The following is a 15,555-nucleotide window of genomic DNA, read 5'->3' as shown; positions in this document are numbered from 1 at the left end:
ATCAGAAGTCTCTGCTCTGCAAAAGACACTGTTAAAAGAACGCAAAGATAAGCTACAGACTGGCGAAAAATATCTGCAAAACATGTATCTGATAAAGAACTGTTATCCAAAATATACAAAGAACTCTTAAAACTCAACATAAGAAAACAAACAACCCAATTACAAAACAAGCAAATGATCTGACAGACTCCTCACCAAATAACATAGAGATGGCAAATACGCATATAAAAAGATGTCCAATATCCTTGTCATTAGGGAATTAAAAGTTAAAATAAGGTATCACTACACACCTATTAGAATGGCATCAAATCAAAAACCTGACAACACTAAATGCGATGAGGATGTGGAGCAACAGAAACTCATTCATTGCTGGTATAAAAGCAAAACAATACAGCCATTTTGTAATTCAGGTCAACAGCTTCTTACAAAGCTAAACCTAAGTTCACCATTTGATCCAGCAATTGTGCTCCTATGTTTTTACCCAGATGCGTTGAAAACATGTCCACAAAAGAACCTACGTATGAATGTTTATTAATAATGGCCGAAGCTTAGAAGCAACCAAGATGTTCTTCAGTAGGTGAGGCTAAATAAACTGTGGTCTATCCATACAAAGGAATATTGTTTAGCAATAAAATGAGTTCTCAAACCATGGAAAGACGTGGAGGAACTCAAAATGCGTATGCTAAGTGAGAGAAGCCAGTCCCAAAAGGCTACACACACCATTTGATTCCAACTGTAATAAAAGCATAGAGACAGTGAAAAGATCAGTGGCTGCCAGGGGCTCAGGGGGAAATGGGCAGAGGGATGAACATATGCAGCCATTTCAGGGCAGTGAAACTACTGCAATGAACAACGAGGGAATGTTACTATAAACTAAAGACTTTCATTATGATGTATCAGTACTGGTTCACCAGATGTAACAAATGTGCCACACCAATGCGCTATGTTAATAATTGTAGGGATGGGAAGAAAGGCTTTATGGGGACTGTTTCTGTGCAATTTTTCTACAAGTTTAAAATGTCTCTAAAAAAGTCCATTAAAATATCTAAAATTTAAAATGTACTAAGCATAATACATTGCAACTATGAACAAGTATGCTTTTATCAGTAATACTGGCAAAGCACATCTGACAGTTTTCCAGACAGCCAGGCTTATCACCTTAAAGCATTACAATTCATAATTTGAAAAATAATTTGGCATGGGAATTTTCCTAAAAAGTGTATCTACTTCTCTGTGTTGTATATTAGAATATTTTAAATATAATCGGACCCTTTTGATTTGGACTAACCTCAACTGTTATTCTGTCAGGGAATATTGAGGTTTTTAGGCCACTGTGAGTTAGTAATTCTTCTGACTCTCACTATTTTCAGCTGCAAATTTTTAGCCCAACAACTTTTAGCAGCCACCTACTTCACAATTCCCAACCTGTCAGCTACCAAAACTTAGGCTGATATGAAGGTTTCACAGTGACATTAGAAAAGCCTTATTAAAAGCTTTTTATCTTAAACACAACTTTAGTTTAAAAGTTATGAAAGTGCTCACTTAACTCTAGTATATGGGCAATTGCATGAATCCTTTGATAACTATACATATTTTCCTCCTGGCTTAGACAGCATTTTTTTTTTTTAATTTCTAGTTTTATGGCTGTATTGAGGCACTTGCATGTGGCATATTTTTTAAACCTTCCTACAACACAATCACATATTGACTTCTTCAAAGGTTTCTTTTCATTCTACTTTCTTAACTTCCCCTCTGCGATTCCAATGCCCCTGTGCCCTCCAGCATCTTTTTATCTTACTGCCTGAATTTTAAGGTTCGTTTTACATTTTGGGTTCTTCTGTTCCTCTTCAGTAACAGCTGCATTCTTCTAAAAGTAGAAGGAGAAAAGGTTCTAAATAATCTGAAATCATAGGGAGCAACTCTTTCTTTTTTTTTTCTTTTCTGTATTTTTCTGAAGCTGGAAACGGGGAGAGACAGTCAGACAGACTCCCACATGCGCCCGACCGGGATCCACCTGGCATACCCACCAGGGGCGATGCTCTGCCCCTCTGGGGCGTCGCTCTGCCGTGACCAAAGCCACTCTAGCGCCTGGGGCAGAGGCCAAGGAGCCATCCCCAGCGCCCGGGCCATCTTTGCTCCAATGGAGCCTTGGCTGCGGAAGGGGAAGAGAGAGACAGAGAGGAAGGGGGGGGGGGGTGAAGAAGCAAATGGGCGCTTCTCCTATGTGCCCTGGCCGGGAACCGAACCCGGGTCCCCCGCACACCAGGCCGACGCTCTACCGCTGAGCCAACCGGCCAGGGCCGGAGCAACTCTTTATTTAGACTTTTTTTTCTGGCAACCTATAAATGCTATTCTACTATTCTACAGTTATAAATGTTTCTTTTTGTGAGTCTGAAGCCATTATTACAAGGAGATATATATTTTTTTCATTTTAGTGAGAGTAGAGGAGGCAGAGAGACAGACTCCTGCATGTACCCTGACAGGGATCCACCCAGCAAGCCCCCTAGAAGGCAATGTTCTGCCCAAATGGGGCCATTGCTCCACTGCTCAGCAACCGAGCCATATTTCTTTAGTGCCTGAGGTGAAGACCATGGAGCCATCCTCAGTGCCTGGAGCCAACTTGCTCGAACCAATCAAGTCATGGGGAAAGAGAAGGGGAGGAGGAGGGGTGGAGAAGCAGATGGTCACTTCTCCTGTGTGCCCTGACTGGGAATTGAACCCAGGACATCCACACACTGGGCTGATGCTCTACCACTGAGCCAACCAGCCAGGGCCACATGAATATATTTTAAAAGAAGTTATTTTATTACTTTGATTCATGACTTCTATCATTTTTTTCCTTTGGGAACATAAAAAGGGATTAGTCACAATCTCCTCCTATATAAAATTCAATAATCAGAGGAGAACCTGGTAACTTGATAAAAATTTTTCTTACAGGGTATATTCCTACTTTTCAAGTACCGTGTTTCTTCTAGTCTCAACGATGATCTATTCTTAGTTGTTAAGAATGAAAATCACAGCTTTCACTATTTATTCTCTTTTGTATTATTAATGACACCATATATGTAAAACCTCAGAAGTCGACTTTGATTTCGTTCCAACCTTCACCCCTACCCAGTACCTTATTCTAGCACGTCTTCACAGAACATCTCTTTTTAAAATGCCACAATGCTAAATCAGAACTAATAAGGCTCACGCCTCCAATACTACAAAGTATTCCTAATTCTTTCCCTGCCTCCAATATCTTCTCCTATTGACTTACCTCATAATCAATACTCAGCATTTCTGCCAGATTTTCATTTTCATTATGTCACTGCCTTATCCAAAACTTTAACCACCTCCCATAGATTCAAGCCCAATTATTCATTCTTGATTTTGAGATCCTCTCTTTGATCCTTAGCTAACTTACAACTTATTTCCCACAAACAAATGCTCACTCCTGTTGGCTAGTTGATGCATTTTCCCCTAACTGCACCCAGTGGAAAGAGCTAGGTTCAAATCTAGCTTATGGGAGCAGACAGGGAAGTGTGATCTTGGAGAAGTGACTTCTCTCGGGCCCCAGTACGCGTGTCATTTAAATGAGAACAATAATATCCTACCTCAGGAGGTTCTGCAAAGATTAAACAAGAAAACATGTTGAACATCAATATACTGCCATGGCAGGAAAAAAAAATTGTTAAGTTTCTTTTCCTAGTCTTCATTCTTTGCTGCTTGTATATGTGAAACTTGAAATCTCCTTACCTCACTACCTTGTCTTTGAAAGGTTCAGCTCCTAGCTTTTCTGAAACCTACTCTAATCTATTCTAGATAGGGTATATGAACCCTCTCAAATGCACCCAAACACAAAACACTCCTCAGCATTCACTTACTGTCCTATACTTTTTTGTTAACATTTTCTATTCCTTTATTTTTTCTTTATTTCGTTTTTTATGCTATGCCTTATTCTCCCAGGTGGCATATAAACTCTTAAAGAGCACAGACTACCTCAGATCTCTGGACCCCCTGCCCCGTGTACAGGCTAAGGGCTCTAGAAATACTCAATTACTAATATCACACGTTTAACTTAACAATGGAGATAAATTGCAATGTCAAGAACCCTCCATTCAACATCACCTATTTTTAAAAGTCCGTTTTAATGGTCCATTGCTTCCTCTACCTAACACATAACGATGAAGTTGTATTCAGAACTCTGAAATCAAACCTGCATCTCTGAGGTGATCTCCAGAGCAGCTGTCCGCCCCTGCGTTTCAGCCTGTTCCTTGTCATCTTCCCCTTTCACATCTCTTAGTTGCTGGCGCAAACTCATCACTTCAAGATGCAACAGCTTCAGGTCCTTAGAATGTGCCTCTTGTAGTGAATTCAGTTTTGCCTCCAGAGAAGCTACCAGACAGCACAAAGGGTCATAGGGCAGTTGAAAGATCAGGAAAGAAAAGAATCATAAACTCATCATAACCCATACAGGACCAGCTTTCTGATGATACTCTTCTCTCTGTACCTGTTGTCTCTGGGTCGAAATCCTTCTTAGCCTGCGGACTATCTAGGGTCACCTTCAGGGCCTGGATGAGGCTTTCCAGATGGCACACTCGGTTTATCAGAAACTTACAGTTCTTCCACAAAATATCCAAAATATCTGTGTCTTCTGACCAACGTACTTCATTCCAGATAGGACTAATGATGTTCTGCTTCACAGGTGCTTTTAAACATTTTGGAGTTTCCGACTGGCCTCTGGACAAAGATCCCAATATAACGATATTAAGCAATGTAATGGGCACTAGGTAATCCCAATAACTGAGTCAATGTGACATACCTACTAAGAATAAAAATTAGACTTCTTAGTTAACAAGCAACTGATAGTCCCTCCAAATTTAAATATATAATGCACTATTAGGTATAAGAAAAAAAAAAGATGAGTGTGGGATGGGCAAAGATCACGGAATTTTAATGGTTGTTTATATTAATCTGATTTTTCATAAACTTTTTTGTATGCAAAAACAATACATAAAAAATAAATGGTACATATGCTAAATTTGAATTCTATAATGGTGAACTAAGAATTAAAGTGAGCATAGAGCCAATATATTCACATTTTTAAGAAATATTTAAACAAGGTCATAATAAATATTTCTATTTTGTTCTAACATACTCAATGTTTGGAAAACTTTATTCTTTAACTGCAAAAGAGTTCTTTACTCTATGGGTGCCACAATACCAGCTATACTACTTTTAGGTCTTTGTAAGAGACACTCAGGAAATAGAGAGGCGTACCTCAGAGATATTGAAGGTTTGGCTCTAGAACACAATAAAGTGAGTACTGCAACAAAGCAAGCTGTAATCTTTTTGCTGGTGGAGGGTCTGGACAACAAGTTTTTAAAAATGCAATATCTATGAAGTGCAGTAAAGTAAAGAACAAAAGAACAAGGTATGCCTATATGTTATTTTAAAGAAAATCACACCAGCCTGACCAGGCGGTGGCGCAGTGGATAAAGCGTTGGACTGGGATGCGGAGGGCCCAGGTTCGAGACCCCGAAGTTGCCAGCTTGAGCACGGGCTCATCTGGTTTGAGCACAGCTCACCAGCTTGGACCCAAGGTTGCTGGCTCAAGCAAGGGGTTATTCGGTCTGCTGTAGCCCCACGGTCAAGGCATATATGAGAAAGCAATCAATGAACAACTAAGGTGTCACAACAAAAAACTGATGATTGATGCTTCTCATCTCTCTCCGTTCCCGTCTGTCTGTCCCTATCTATTCCTCTCTCTGACTCTCTGTCTCTGTAAAAAAAAAAAAAAAAAAAAAAAAATCACACCAATTAATTTGACATTGGCTGTTTATGCACCCAGATTTCTTATGCCATTGATAATCCAATTTTAATGGTAATAATGTCCTTTGCAACACAAGGGAAAAAATTTCTTTTCTATTTTTTTTTTGAGTACCTACCTCATTTGAAATTATTGAAGACTTAAAACTTTTAATTTACTATAAATCTGGGAAAATAAAATGAAGACCATATTAACAGCATGAATCAAGTTTAGATGTTCACCTTAACTAAAAGTCTATTTTTGATTTTAAAAATAAGAACCAAGATTTTTTTCCAAATTACACAAGTTACATGTTTGTTTTTAATCAAGTGTTGAAGGTAAATAAGATATGGAAGTTTGTGAACCTAATTAACACACTTCAGATAACTGTTTAGGGGAACGGTGGTAGTAGCTCTATCATAGGATGACAACTCTTTATCTTGCAAATGTTTTCTAATTAATGTTTAAATAAAACTTATTTCTCATTTTTTTTGTAAATACCTGTTTCTTCTGGCAAACCATCTACACTGTGACTCCTTATTAATAACCAGTGAAGCAAACTAGTTCAACCTACACACTTCTAATTCATTTTTCATTGTTACCTTTTTCCACTAAGGTCCAAGATTATTAGGTCATTCTTCAGAGAACTAGTCTGTTCCTCAGCTAGTCTCATCCTTTGCTTAAGTGCTGTGAATATTTCAGAAGCTGTAGCATTGATCTGGGTTGGAGGAATGACTGGTCTGGATATTGCAGTTTCCATATGCACCTGAGATTAAAATCACAATATTAGTGTAGTAGATTCTATTATTTTTCAAAATAGCCATCGCCCCTTCCGGTGGTGGCAGTATACACCCTTGTCCTCCAGAGCGCAGAGGTGGTGATTTGTCCTGCTTTGGCCAGTTAAATGTGAGTGGAAGCTTTTAAGAGCCAACTTGTCATTTACCATCTGTTTTCCCCCTCTGCATGAGATAAGCAACATCCCAGATAGGGCTCGCTCTCTGCCAAGATATCAGAGTGAAGATGACATGAAGCAGAACCATGATTCATCTATGATATCCAGTGTGACTTCTGTTTGTTGTTAAATGCCACTGAGATTTTTCAGTAGTTTGTTATTGTATCGTAATCTAGTCTATCCTATCTGCTACTTTTGACATACAACAGGATCTATGATTTGGCTGAGGAAATTATTACCTCTTTCATTGCCAGACATTTTCATTTTAACATATTCCCAATCCAAAAAAAAAAAAAATCTGCCTGACCTGTGGTGGCGCAGTGGATAAAGAGTCAACCTGGAAATGCTGAGGTTGCTGGTTCGAAACCCTGGGCTTACCTGGTCAAGGCACATATGGGAGTTGATGCTTCCTGCTACTCCCCCCTTCTCTCTCTCTCTCTCTCTCTCTCCTCTGTATAATGAATAAATAAAATCTTAAAAAAAAATGTTTCTGACCATGGAGTGAAGGGAAATAAATATTAAAAAAAAAATCTATACTTGGATTTCTGAGCAGTAGTCATAAACTAGATTTACCAACTATACTGAAACAGTGATTTAGAAAAATAATTTGTAAACTTAACTTCATAGCAAAGACTCTTCTATGGCTACTGATATCAAATTTCCAGACTGACTCATCCTGCAAAACCCCGTGAAAGCAAATGGGAGTAGTGGGGCTCCTCTTTCAGGTATTCGTGACAGAAACAGAACTAGCTTATAAGCAGTCCCACCATTTAAATGAATCCTATACTCCAAATTCAAGATTGTTGGTGGAAACTTTAAGGATATTCTCCTGCAACTGCATCCCACATTTCTGTACTCCTCAGACTCTAGTCTGATAAACCCTAGCCATCACTAGCAGCCGTGTTCCTATGGGAAGGTGCGCATCTAGTCCCCCTGGGGATCTTAGGAGAATACCTTTCTCCCCCACTTGCCGTGTATTCATGGATCTCCCTTCCCCTTCCCTCCTAGGCAGCGGAAGTAGGGACTACCTTCTGTCCAAGTCACTGAAGGTGGTCCCCAGAACCCACAGTAGGAATTTTAAAAGTCTTACAACTGATGGCAGGATTTAAGGGGGCAGGAACATGGAGAGGATCCATAAGAAGGTTGAGTTTCTTGCCAACAGAACATTGCTACAGCCACTGAGGACATGTTTTCATTCTGACCTAGCTCTCTCATCACCTCCTATCTTCCCTCCACAGGTCTCAGAGAATAGCCTTCATATTTCTCTTTTTACAACTTTATTGAGGAATAACTGACAAATATAATCATATATATTTAAAGCATACAACGTGATGATTCAATATACATGTACGCACATTGTACAATGGTTACCAAGATCAAAATAATTAACATATCCATCACCTCACACAGTTAACAATTTTTTGTGTGTGTGGTAAGAATATTTAAGATCTACTTTCAGCAACTTTCAAGTATACAATACTATATTATTAACTACAGACATCATGCTGTACCTTAGATCCTCAGAACTTATTTTAAAAGGCAACCTACAGAATGGGAGAAAATACTTGTAAACCATAAATCTGATAAAGGGCTAATATCCAAAATATATAAAGAACTCATACAACTTAATAACAACAGCAAAAAATATCTGTTTTAAAAATGGGCTACAGGCTCTGGCCAGTAGGCTCAGTGGTAGAGCGTCGAACTGGCATGTAGATGTCCCAGGTTCGATTCCCGGTCAGGGCACACAGGAAAGGCGACCATTTGCTTCTCCACCCCTGCTCCTCTCTTTCACTCCTGCAGCCATGGCTCAATTGCAGCAAGTTGGTCCTGGGCACGGAGGCTGGCTCCATGGCGTCTGCTTCAGATGCTAAGAAGAGCTCAGTTGCTAAGCAGTGGAGCAATGCCCCAGATGGGCAAAGTATCACCCCCTAGTGGGCTTGCCAGGTGAAAGTCTATCTCTCTGCCTCCCCTCCTCTCATTAAATTAAAAGGGGAGGAGGGCTCAAGCCCAAACAGACATTCTTTCCAAAGATACATATAAATGGCCAACTGGTATACAAAAAGGTGTTTACCATCACAAATCCAAGAAATGCAAATCACAAACCACAATGATTAAAAAGAAAACCAGTGAGGTATCACCTTACACCCTTTAGAATGGCTATTATCAGAAAGAGGTAACAAATGTTGGTAAGGATGTGGAGAAAAGGGAAGCCTTATGCACTATCTTTTTTGTTGTGCTTTTTTGTTTGTTTGTTTGTGCAAGAGAGACAGACAGGGACAGACAGACAGGAAGGGAGAGAGATGAGAAGCATCAATTCATTGCAGCACTTTAGTTGTTCATTGATTGCTTTCTCACATGAGCCTTGACCAAGCAGCTCCAACTGAGCAAGTGAGCCTTGGGCTTTAAGCCAGCAACCATGGAGTCATGTCCATAATCTCATGCTCAAGCCGGCAACCCCACACTGAAACCAGATAAATCTGCACTCAAGCCAGGGACCTTAGGGTTTTAAACCTGGGTCCTCAGCACCCTAGGCCAACGCTCTATCCACTGTGCCACCTGTTAACAGAAAAGTAAATTGGTGCAGCCACCATGAGAAACAATATGTAGGTACATCAAAAAGTTAAAAATCGATCTACTATATGACTTATGTTTATTTCAGCATTATTCACAATAGCCAAGATATGGGACAACTTATATGTCCTTCAAAGGATGAATGAATGGATAAACAAGATGAAGCACATATGTACAATATAATATTACTTGGTCACAAAAAAAGAAAAAAATCGGCCCCTTGGCTCAGAGGTAGAATGTCAACCTGGCATGTGGAAGTCCTATGTTAGATTCCTGGTCAGGACACACAGGAGAGGTGACTGTCTGCTTCTCTTCCCATCCTTCTCTCTCTCTCTCTCTTCTCCCCTCCCACAGCTATGGCACAGTTGATTCGAGCAGGTTGGCCCAGGGCACTGAGGATGGCTCCCTCAGCCTCTGCCTCAGGGACTAAAAATAGCTCAGTTGCCAGCAGCCCCAGGTGGACAGAGCATTGGCCCCAGATGGGGTGTGCCAGGAGGATCCTGGTGGGGGTGCATGTGGGAGTCTATCTCCCCTACTCTCTCAAAAAAACAATTCCTGACATTTGTGACATGGACGAGTCTGGAGGATAGTGAAAAAAGCCAGAAAGGGGAAGAAAAATACTTTATGTGGTATTACTTACATGTGGGAGCTAAACAAATAACTTAACTTCACACAAACAAAACAGAATTGTGGTTGAGCGGCTGGGGTTAGGGGGGAACAGGGTAATGTAGACCAAAGGGTACCATTTTCTTTTCACTCTTATTTTAGTACTTTTGACCAGGATTCTCTCTTCTTTGCTCCTCTATAAAAAAGAATGCATTTCTGACATGCATAGTCTTTTTGAATTACTTAAGAGAGTTTCTGTTAACAATTAGCTTAAGGACATGGAGTAAAGAAACTCTCCTATTAATTCTCTTTCATGTTTCCAGCTGTTTCTGAAGGGAAAGACAAAGGCATACGTAGAGAGTGGGTCTCTGGATACACAGAGATTTGAAGTATAAATCATCAACATTTCAGTAAAAAGCCAATTTTAGAGACTCCTACTCATGTTAACCACCTGGGGCAGGATAGTGTAGTCAGATAACAGAAGGAAGGGCCTCCAAACAGTCCTCCAGGTTAGTTCTGCTGCCATCAAGTTAGGGCTAGCATTAGGGTTAGGGAGCCGCCAACAGTGTGAGTTGGGGAGAAAATGGAAGGGTAACATTGGGTTTACCCTTCGTTCCATTTTCTGTCACCTGCCAACCTAGAAATAAACCAGGCCTGTGGTGGGGAAAGAGTATTTAATGGTGTCTGTGGCAGACATGGTTGGCTCCTCTGTCTTTTCTCTAAAAGACACTGAAAAGGTCATGTCCCCAGCCTCCCTTGCAGCTAGTACACCCGTGAGACACATTCTGGCCAAGGAGACTTTAAAGAACTTTGCAAGAAGCTTCTGGGCAGACTTTTGTTTTTCTGATTAAAAAGGACAGAAACGATGGCATCTGGCCTTCCCTCCTAGGACGGCAGGGCTTGGATAGCTCTTCTCCAATCAGCCATCGAGGGCCTCACTCTCAAATGTAAACAGAGCCAGGGATCACCAGTGTCTGAGAAAACAAAGAGAAGGCCAGAGACGCTCAGATTAATCTGACATTTTCCTCTACACTCTGCCTATTTGAGAAAAATAAACTTTTGTGTTAGTCATTTTTTTCTGTTGTTTGCAACAAAAGCATTTCAGATTTACACACTGTGGTCTCAGGCAACAAGGGGAGAAGAAAGCAGTATGAGGAGGTGAAGGAAATGATGAGCAGGGCCGCAGGTGGGAGGGCACGTGTTAGGCCCAGGTCGCCAATGACAGTGTAAAGATGCCTCTACCAGAAGCCAGGCACAGAAGACTAACACAAATATAGCAAAAGTTCATTTTTGGAAAAAAGAAACTACAGAAGATGGAATAAATATTTCCCATATCATTTTAATGGGATGCAGATTGCCACCTAAATTATTTTTATATAACCGTTGAAATGTAATATTTTTGCTGTTTTCCTAAGGTGTATGTAGCTATGATATGTATAAAATGCCCACATTTATTTACAGGGTATGTGCACATTTGGCCATCAAAACAAAATGGAAAACAACTCAAATTAAATTACTTTATTTGCTTAAAAAGGAGAAAGTCTGCATCTGGGCAAGAATTTGATATTTATCACCATTCTCTCACACCCACCTGAACCTGATCCACATTGGAGATCCTTGGGCATCTAGAGAAAAAAAAATACTCTCAATCAAAAAGGAAGAACTTGGCCCACAGCCTCTAAAGAAGATAAGGTTTACAGAAAATTCACCCTAAGGAAGGGGATATCACAGTACCTGGGACAGATTGATGGTGGGCAGGGAAAAAGCTTTTGAGTAAAATACATGGTGCTATTCTCAAAATATCTTAGTCAATCACAGAGGCAGATCAACAAAGAAGTTGATTCAAAGCTAAACTACCAATCTACCTTTTGGGGATTTATTAAAAACAGGTACCTCCCTGACCAGGCAGTGGCACAGTGGACAGCACGTCAGCCTGGGACACTGAGGACCTAGGTTTGAAGAGGTTGACGGCTTTAGCACAGGCTCGCCAACTTCAGCGTGAGGTCGCCGGCTTGAGCATGGGATCATAGACATGACCCCATGGTCGCTGGCTGGAAGCCAAGGGTCACTGGCTTAAGCCCAAGGTCACTGGTTTGAGCAAGGGGTCATTGGCTCGGCTGGAGCCCCCTGGTCAAGGCACATATGAGAAAGCAATCAATGAACAACTAAGTTGCTGAAACTATGAGCTGATGCTTCTCATCTCTCTCCCTTCCTGTCTGTCTTGCTCTCTCACTAAAACAAACAACCAAAAACAGGTATTATGGTTAGCTAAAAACCCTCATTTCCTCCCACTCCCTCCTGCCATAAGGGAAAAAAATGTCAGGAGAGCCCTCCAAAGCCAGGGAGGAAGCAATGGTCGGTAGTAACAAGAGTAGGACAGCCATAATATCCAGCAGGAGAGTCCTTGAGTACCTGGGGCCTGTTAAAGGAAGAATGAGGTAAAGACTTGGAATCCAGTGAATATATTAAGGTTTAGAGTCGGGGTGATTCATTTCCACTGCAATTCCTCTTACCCCTGCCTGTCCCCCCTCATTTGGCAGGCACAAGGCAAAGCAACAGAAATGCCACCCACACACAGTCCACAGGCCACTTTGCAGATCCTCAGAAGCCATAACCTGTGTAGCTCATATACTAAGAAGTACAGTCTAACCCCCCCCCAAATCTAGCTTTGACTGCTAACATTCCAGCCCAGAGATTATATCTTTAACATATCTGTGCTTTGCTATTTTTGAAAAGGCACAGATATCACTGAATGCCATCTTGAACCAACATCCTGATGCTTGACAGTAACGATAATAAAAAACACTAAAACATAAAATTTTATATTTAGAAAAGTTCATCCACTATTTTCATAAATATATCATCCAATTAATACAATCCTGTCTTTATGTTTAGGGAGAGTTATTTCCAGGGATCTTTCTATGGAGGCTGCCTCATTGAAAACATGGCATGAATAAGACCAAGGTCAAAAAAAGAAAGGAAAAAAGACATGTTATAAGTAATATCTTAGGAAAAACCAAATGACTTTAAAAAGGGAATACTTGCTTCTGTAGACAAAAGCTCCATTCCTATACCTGGCAATAGTTACAAATATATGCTGTTGGCTCCAAAATAATAGGCCAGGGACCCAATGCTGTTTATCACAATCAAAGGACAATAAGTTGGTCGGTAACATTGTCTTCATTCACTCACACATCTGACACACATTTCCTTAATGCTTCCCATGAGCCAGATACTGTTGTAGGCACTATGGGACATGGCGCTGAACAAAACAGACAAAACTCCTTGCCATCCTGGAGCTTCTTTCTGTTCCAGCTAAGGAATATAGACATTAAATAAAATACAGTTTGTTCACTGGTGATAATATGGAGAAAAATAAAGTAGGAAAGAAGATGAGATGAAGACTACGCTGTAGGCTTCAATTTTAAACAGAGTGGTCAAAGAAAACCTGAGTTATCTGCCCAAAGACTTGTGAAAATGGTGCAGAAGTGAGCTGTAGGGAAAATAGCTGTAGTTATGCTTGCTTGCTCTCTGGCTGCAAACACTTTGCATGACTAGTGCATGTGTGTGTGTTTAGCCTATATAAGGCTAAGGGTACTTACCCCCGGTGCGGGGCGAGGGGGGTTCTATTGTTCACTCTCTCACCATTGGGAGAATCCAATAAACAGGAATGGCCCAATGCCTTGGCTCCCTGGTTCTTCTGTGGTCTGCCCAGATCCAGTGTGAACCTGCCTGGCCTTGACCACTGGCATTACGTGAGTCATGTGGATATCTGGGGGACAGAGAGGTCCAGAAAGAGTGAGCAGTGAGTGCAAACACCCAACGCCTGATTGGTCCAAAAAGGAGGTCGGTATGGCTGGAGAGGAACAACTGAAGGAGAGAACAGTAGGAGGTGAGGTCAAAGGGTAATAATGGGAACACATCATACAGGGCCTTAAAGGCTAATATAAAAGTTTGGCTTTAATGCTCAGTGACTCTCAGAGCCATTGGAGGATCCAGCACAGAGGAGTGCTGTGAGCTAACTTACCTTTTAACTGGACCACTCTGGTGACCCCAGAAATGATAGAAAGACAATAGCAGAGGTAGGAAGATCAGTTGAGAAACTGCTATAATAATACAGGCAGGGAGCTGCCCCCGGCTAGGACCAAGGTTGTAGTAATGGAATAGAAGTGGTCAGGGTTCCCATATGGTTTAAAGATAGGTTTTGTTGATAGATAAGATATGAAATATAAGAGAAAGGAAGCAATGGGAAGGATGGTGCTGCCATTAATTGAAACAATGCGAGCCTATTAGGAAGAACTAGTTTAAAGGGATGACCTAGAGTTGTTTTAGAAATATTAAATGTATAACAGAAAAGATGCCCAATTGAACTTGTAGATCTGGATTTCCAGGAAGATGGGCAGTCTGTAAATATAAATTATGAAGTTGCGTGTGCGTGTGTGTGTGTGTGTGTGTGTGTGTGTGTGTGTGCGCCCTGTAAAGCCATCAGGTTGGATACAGAACAAAAAGGATTCACGGACCTATTCCTAGTGCTTCAAGAGTGATAAATCAGGGATATGAAAAGTGTGTGGGTTTTCAGGCCAAATTAATGTGTGCTTCTCCAAAATAGGGTCAGATTCTTAATCCTTTTCTATCTTCAGAGCCTAACACAGTGCATTGGAATTTATGAGTAGCAAGCAAATGGGTAATTCAACAAAAATTTAACAAATGTCTATTCTGTTCTAGCCCAAGTGCCAGGTACTGGGGCAACAGCAATGAACAAATGTAAATTCCTAACATCTGCATTCTGATACGCAGGCCAGGGAGGATAACAGGTGGCCAAAATCAAAACACCAAAATGGCTTTCCCAGGAAGCTATAACCTGCAACCTAACATAAGAAAAGGTGATGTTGGGGCTTCCCGGGAGGCCCTCCTTGATGCTACCTTCCTTCCTTCAGTTCTGGCCAGGCCAATGCAGAGAAACTTCGCTCCTAATCGGTTTTACTGGCCTCCAGTGCAAAAGGGCCATCAATCAGGGTCCTGAGGTCCGCAGGCGCGAATGTACTCCGCAAGGGAAGGGAGGGGACAGCCGGGAGAGGTGCTGGTGGCCTTATCGGAGCCGACCCTCCCCATCGGCCCGCACCTCCGTGCCGACTCCGCCGCCCAGGGCCCAGCAGCCTCACCCCACAGTCCATCTCTCCGCCTGTGGCTCTGTCCAGCGGCAGGAGGGCCACTTTCCACAGAATTAAAACAGCGTTTTAAACAACCCGTTGCCCGTTGCGCTATTTCTCGTAGGCAGGCGCACAGATGGCTGGGCATGCCGGGAATTGTAGTTTTCCCGGGTCAAGGGGGCTCTCCGCTGGGGCGGGATCCAGACTGGAATCTGAGGACGCGCAAGGCCCGCGCTGCCCGGTGAGGCGGATGGCGACAGGGGTGCATTGTGCTTGCTAGTGGGGAACGTCGCAGTATGTGGTTTTGTCTCCCTCACCTCGTGGAGGACCTGGTCTCTCTTCTCTTGCATGGTTACTGATCTATCTGGTCCCTGCAAACAGTGCCATTTGGGTAATTTGTCAAACACGTATCCTGGAGCAGGTGAGAGTCCAAGATTAGAAATATTTTTTTAGTTTTAGGGGCCTAAAGCAGTGATGGG

The 15,555-nt window shown here is 41.7% G+C and overlaps 1 protein-coding gene across 1 annotated transcript in view; it reads right to left on the bottom strand.

The window, feature by feature from the left end:
- CCDC150 (coiled-coil domain containing 150) overlaps positions 1–15,197 on the bottom strand; it is an 80,492-nt gene extending 65,295 nt beyond the window's left edge. The window contains 5 exon segments of the mRNA XM_066345825.1: positions 1,799–1,867; positions 4,202–4,380; positions 4,496–4,725; positions 6,397–6,560; positions 15,089–15,197. Coding sequence (XP_066201922.1) covers positions 1,799–1,867; positions 4,202–4,380; positions 4,496–4,725; positions 6,397–6,560; positions 15,089–15,100 — 654 coding nt within the window. The 5' untranslated portion in view covers positions 15,101–15,197.
- Between the last annotated feature and the right edge of the window lie 358 nt (positions 15,198–15,555).

Source organism: Saccopteryx leptura, chromosome 7, assembly GCF_036850995.1.
Source record: "Saccopteryx leptura isolate mSacLep1 chromosome 7, mSacLep1_pri_phased_curated, whole genome shotgun sequence".
Lineage (NCBI taxonomy): Eukaryota > Metazoa > Chordata > Mammalia > Chiroptera > Emballonuridae > Saccopteryx > Saccopteryx leptura.
Note: the sequence above shows the minus strand (reverse complement) of the source record. Positions and strands in the feature narration are given on the sequence as shown.